This window comes from Electrona antarctica (genome assembly GCF_951216825.1).
Source record: "Electrona antarctica genome assembly, contig: scaffold_233, whole genome shotgun sequence".
NCBI lineage: Eukaryota > Metazoa > Chordata > Actinopteri > Myctophiformes > Myctophidae > Electrona > Electrona antarctica.
The window spans coordinates 47,501-54,060 of record NW_027638412.1 but is presented as its reverse complement, the minus strand read 5'-3'; the positions used below and the strand labels follow the sequence as shown (position 1 = coordinate 54,060).

At 49.1% G+C, this 6,560-nt stretch overlaps 1 protein-coding gene across 1 annotated transcript in view; it reads right to left on the bottom strand.

The window, feature by feature from the left end:
• Window positions 1-372: 372 nt before the first annotated feature.
• alox12 (arachidonate 12-lipoxygenase) overlaps window positions 373-6,560 on the bottom strand; it is a 52,124-nt gene continuing 45,936 nt past the window's right edge. Inside the window, exons 15-16 of the mRNA XM_079530988.1 lie at window positions 3,880-4,050; window positions 373-973 (exon numbers count right to left, since the gene is read on the bottom strand). Coding sequence (XP_079387114.1) covers window positions 794-973; window positions 3,880-4,050 — 351 coding nt within the window. The 3' untranslated portion in view covers window positions 373-793. The remainder of the gene's footprint in view (window positions 974-3,879; window positions 4,051-6,560) is intronic.

Here is a 6,560-nt window from a genome sequence, read left to right as displayed (position 1 = left end):
TAAATGTGTCTTTAACATTCTCTTAAAACCATCTACTAACTCTGCCTTTTTAACATCAGGGGCAGGGTGTTAACATCAGTCTCTAAACTGCCTCTCCCTGGCCAGCCAGGGCGCCTGATGGAGGGGAAAGGAACTGGTTGGAATAATGTGTTCCTTCCACACGCTACGTCCAACCAGGGAAACTCCTCCCTGTCAGGTGTAAAGGAGCAACTTGGACACTCAGGCATGAAGGAAGCATGAGTTCAAGTCCGTTGCTCTCCCCAGGTTGGCGGAGGGTGTGTAGAGCCCAGTCCGTTGCCAGGTTGGCGGAGGGTGTGTAGAGCCCAGTCCGTTGCCAGGTTGGCGGAGGGTGTGTAGAGCCCAGTCCGTTGCTCTCCCCAGGTTGGCGGAGGGTGTGTAGAGCCCAGTCCGTTGCTCTCCCCAGGTTGGCGGAGGGTGTGTAGAGCCCAGGATCACATTAGATAATTGACACAGGTATTGGTGCGTTTTGGACCTAAGAGAGGAGCGATCATTTCCTCTCCCTTTGGCAGCCATGTTTGTAGTTGTATTCCTCTCCTTTTGACAGCCATGTTTGTAGTTTTATTCCTCTCCTTTTGGCCTGGTTTCAGGCCTGTTTTAAAGGATGCCAGTGATCTGCATTTATTTTAGGGAAAGGGTCAGAGAACTGTAGAAGGAGAATTTAGTACCCACGTTTGTATTGTAAGTGGGTGGTACCCGATCGTTGTTCCATAGCCCCAGGGGGGAGGGGTTTACATGGAGCTGGGGGAGGGGTTCATACAGGAAGGGGAGGGGCTTATATGGTGATGCTGTTCTCGACGTTGCTAGGCAACAGGAAGTGATATTTGAGCGCCTCTCCGTCACTCTGCTTAACGATGTGATCCTCGATGTCTTTAAGCTCCGCCCTGAAGCGCTCCATGACCTCATGTGACCTCTGCTCCGTGAAGTACTGCTCCGTGTACTGGCCCAGAGGTACCTGTAAAATACACACATTATGATGTACTGGCCCAGAGGTACCTGTAAAATACATACATTATGATGTACTGGCCCAGAGGTACCTGTAAAATACACACAGTATAAGTACTGGCCCAGAGGTACCTGTAAAATACACACAGTATAAGTACTGGCCCAGAGGTACCTGTAAAATACACACAGTATAAGTACTGGCCCAGAGGTACCTGTAAAATACACACATTATGATGTACTGGCCCAGAGGTACCTGTAAAATACACACAGTATAAGTACTGGCCCAGAGGTACCTGTAAAATACACACAGTATGATGTACTGGCCCAGAGGTACCTGTAAAATACACACAGTATAAGTACTGGCCCAGAGGTACCTGTAAAATACACACAGTATGAAGTACTGTGTTGTTATGTCAGTGGTTCTCAACCTTTTTCATGTCAAGGACCCCCAGAATTATCTGTATTTGGCCGCCGACCCCCATCTGAAAATATGTTGTTCCAGGGACCCCCCCAGAAGCAAAGATATGAGTTTAAATGTCCGTTGTGAAAAAAATATATATTGCACTACATTTTCACGATTTTTCAAAAATAGCAGACCTACAAGCTCGTAGTGCGGCACCCGGTGCCGCGCTACGAGCTTGTAGGTCTGCTATTTTTCAATAGCTAAAGCATAACATAACATAGCATAACATAACATAAGGCCCCGTCCCTGGGCCGTTTCGCACGGGGGGAATCTCGTTCGAACCGGGCCGCCGCCCCGGACGCGCTCCCGTCGGTCTCGTGCCCAGGTGGGGGTCCGCGGGGCATCTCGACCCCCGCGGGGCATCTCGGCCGTCCCTGGGCCGTTTCGCACGGGGGGAATCTCGTTCGAACCGCAGCTGCCTCCACACTCAAGCCACTGGACTCAGTTTACCACTCGGCTCTGAGGTTTATTACTGGAGACAGCTATGATACTCATCACTGTACCCTATATGAAAATGTGGGCTGGTCTTCTCTGACTGAAAGACGCAATAATCACTGGTACCTCTTCATATATAAAGCCCTGGTCGGGAAATTACCATCATATATTTCTTCCATGTTACATCAGAAACCTAGTCGCATTGTAACTCGCTCCAGTGATTGGCTAGGCCTTCTGGTCCCTTTTGCAAACTCTGAACTTGGAAAGGCTGCTTTCAGCATCGGTGCACCTGAGTCTTGGAATGTCTTGCAACAAGAACTTAAACTTAATACCCTGGCATCAATTGGTCATTTTAGAAATGTACTCAATAACCGTCCATCACCTGTATGTTGCTGTTTTAACTGATTGCTGAACATATAATTGTATTAACGGTTTGTTGTAACTAATATTGTTGTATTACTGTTTTTTTTTAATGTAATCTCGGCATCATTGTAAATGAGGGGTTCCCTCAATGGTCTCTCCGAGAATTTAAATAAAGGTTGAATGAATGAATGAATGAATGCTTAAAACACCAACAGGGGTTCCTGCCCAGAACGGGTTAAAACACCAACAGGGGTTCCTGCCCAGAACGGGTTAAAACACCAACAGGGGTTCCTGCCCAGAACGGGTTAAAACACCAACAGGGCTTCCCGCCCAGAACGGGTTAAAACACCAACAGGGGTTCCTGCCCAGAACGGGTTAAAACACCAACAGGGGTTCCTGCCCAGAACGGGTTAAAACACCAACAGGGGTTCCTGCCCAGAACGGGTTAAAACACCAACAGGGGTTCCTGCCCAGAACGGGTTAAAACACCAACAGGGGTTCCCGCCCAGAACGGGTTAAAACACCAACAGGGGTTCCTGCCCAGAACGGGTTAAAACACCAACAGGGGTTCCTGCCCAGAACGGGTTAAAACACCAACAGGGGTTCCTGCCCAGAACGGGTTAAAACACCAACAGGGGTTCCTGCCCAGAACGGGTTAAAACACCAACAGGGGTTCCTGCCCAGAACGGGTTAAAACACCAACAGGGGTTCCTGCCCAGAACGGGTTAAAACAGGAACCCCAGAACGGGTTAAAACACCAACAGGGGTTCCTGCCCAGAACGGGTTAAAACACCAACAGGGGTTCCTGCCCAGAACGGGTTAAAACACCAACAGGGGTTCCTGCCCAGAACGGGTTAAAACACCAACAGGGGTTCCTGCCCAGAACGGGTTAAAACACCAACAGGGCTTCCCGCCCAGAACGGGTTAAAACACCAACAGGGCTTCCCGCCCAGAACGGGTTAAAACACCAACAGGGGTTCCTGCCCAGAACGGGTTAAAACACCAACAGGGATTCCTGCCCAGAACGGGTTAAAACACCAACAGGGATTCCTGCCCAGAACGGGTTAAAACACCAACAGGGGTTCCTGCCCAGAACGGGTTAAAACACCAACAGGGGTTCCTGCCCAGAACGGGTTAAAACACCAACAGGGGTTCCTGCCCAGAACGGGTTAAAACACCAACAGGGGTTCCTGCCCAGAACGGGTTAAAACACCAACAGGGGTTCCTGCCCAGAACGGGTTAAAACACCAACAGGGCTTCCTGCCCAGAACAGGTTAAAACACCAACAGGGGTTCCTGCCCAGAACGGGTTAAAACACCAACAGGGGTTCCTGCCCAGAACGGGTTAAAACACCAACAGGGCTTCCTGCCCAGAACAGGTTAAAACACCAACAGGGGTTCCTGCCCAGAACGGGTTAAAACACCAACAGGGGTTCCTGCCCAGAACGGGTTAAAACACCAACAGGGGTTCCTGCCCAGAACAGGTTAAAACACCAACAGGGATTCCTGCCCAGAACGGGTTAAAACACCAACAGGGGTTCCTGCCCAGAACGGGTTAAAACACCAACAGGGGTTCCTGCCCAGAACGGGTTAAAGTGGAGAAATAATGGACCAAAGTTAAGTTTCCCAACATTTCTCTATAATTTAAATACTCACAGCGTCGGGCTGTACTCTGCCCAGGTGCCATGTGATCGCCATCTGCAGACAGGATTGGCTGACGTCGGGCAGCGTGTCCATGATCATCGCCATGGTAACGGCGTCCTTGTCGCTGGGCGGGGCGTGGCGCATCGTGCACGGCGTGTTGGGCACCCACGCACACCAGTCGAACTGTCAATCAACCAGTCTGTTACCATAGCAACCACCATAACAACACACCAGTCGAACTAATAATAACTAGAACTGCACTCTGTCGAGTGCCTACTTTGCACACTAGTAGGCCATACATGGACTAGTGCGCAAGCGGAGCGCGCAAGTACTGTCGACCGCTACGAACTGTAAAATCTCAGCTTCTCTGTGAAATAACGGTTTCAATATTGAATTATTAGGTTTAGCTATTTGCTACGTACCTAGTTTTTGGAGGTAAAAAAATAGTATTTTGAAGTATGGTAAAAGCTTCTATCTATAAAAGAAATACAGTCCCATCGATTTAGAAGTGTCCAGGATCTACTTTCTCAATGAAAAATAAAACATGGATATCAGATGAAAAAAAAAGTATATTAGTTGAAAAAAAATATGTTATCACGTATATAGTATAATATTATTTATTTTAAACTTTCAATAACATTCTTTAATTTATAACTGGCTCTCAATGGTGACGTAATAAAGATATGTTTCAGTGGCGGGTGGATTAAAGGAAATGCCTCTATGTAGGCTATATATGTATATATACAGTATGTATATATATGTATATGTAATTTGTAAGTTGATTAGCAGTATACTGTGGTCTCTTGGGTCGTTTGAAGCGTATGTCCCGTAGCTGCGTATGACGTGATGAATATATGTACCAATGCCAGGGTATAACTGGCTCTCGATGGTGACGTAATAATGATATGTTTCAGTGTCGGGTGGATTAAAGGTAATGCCCCTATGTACATGTATTGTAATCTGACACCAATGCCATATCAAGCACAAATGAATCATCATTTAGCCTCTCAGACCCAAAACTAAAGAATATTTTGTTGTCGTTGGAAGACTGTCCACAATTCCATGCTGTATTGATGTTGGTACCATTAGGAGAGATAACATGGTGTCGTTACCATTAGGAGAGATAACATGATGTTGGTACCATTAGGAGAGATAACATGATGTTGGTACCATTAGGAGAGATAACATGGTGTCGTTACCATTAGGAGAGATAACATGATGTTGGTACCATTAGGAGAGATAACATGATGTTGGTACCATTAGGAGAGATAACATGATGTAGGTACCATTAGGAGAGATAACATGATGTCGGTACCATTAGGAGAGATAACATGATGTCGGTACCATTAGGAGAGATAACATGATGTCGGTACCATTAGGAGAGATAACATGATGTCGGTACCATTAGGAGAGATAACATGATGTTGGTACCATTAGGAGAGATAACATGATGTTGGTACCATTAGGAGAGATAACATGATGTTGGTACCATTAGGAGAGATACCATGATGTTGGTACCATTAGAGATAACATGATGTTGGTACCATTAGGAGAGATAACATGGTGTTGGTACCATTAGGAGAGATAACATGATGTTGGTAGGAGAGATAACATGATGTTGGTACCATTAGGAGAGATAACATGATGTTGGTACCATTAGGAGAGATAACATGATGTTGGTACCATTAGGAGAGATAACATGATGTTGGTACCATTAGGAGAGATAACAGGCAAACGTTGATCAAAATAACAATTCTTCTACATTCTCTAATTGTGTAAACTTCTTTTAAATTGAGTAGTGCAGATGTTTAACAATAATTCCACTCCTTTAGCGCCATCTAGTGTTAGCATGAGCACACCTAAGAAATGCCGCCGTCTGCTCTCACTCTACGGAGCTTGATTCCCTTCCGGGTTAAACAGGAAGGTGGGGGTCCCCGGACCACCTGGAACCACCTCAGGGACCCCTGGGGGTCCCCGGACCACCTGGAACACCCTCAAAGACCCCTGGGGGTCCCAAGAACACCTGGAACCACTTCAGGGACCCCTGGGGGTCCCCGGACAACCTGGAACCCCCTCAGGGACCTGGAACCACCTGGAACCCCCTCAAGGACCCCTGGGGGTCCCCGGACCACCTGGAACCACCTCAGGGACCACTGGTGGTCCCCGGACCACCTGGAACCCCTAAGGGACCTGGATCCCCCTCAGGGACCCCTGGGGGTCCCCGGACCACCTGGAGCCCCCTCAGGGACCCCTGGTGGTCCCCGGACCACCTGGAACCCCCTCAGGGACCTGGAACCCCCTCAGGGACCACTGGTGGTCCCCGGACCACCTGGAACTCACCTGGAACCCCCTCAGGGACCCCTGGTGGTCCCCGGACCACCTGGAACCCCCTCAGGGACCTGGAACCACCTCAGGGACCACTGGTGGTCCCCGGACCACCTGGAACTCACCTGGAACCCCCTCAGGGACCCCTGGTGGTCCCCGGACCACCTGGAACCCCCTCAGGGACCCCTGGTGGTCCCCGGAGCACCTGGAACCCCCTCAGGGACCTGGAACCCCCTCAGGGACCACTGGTGGTCCCCGGACCACCTAGAACCCCCTCAAGGACCACTGGTGGTCCCTGGACCACCTGGAACCCCCCGGACCACCTGGAATCCCCTCAGGGACCACTGGTGGTCCCCGGACCACCTGGA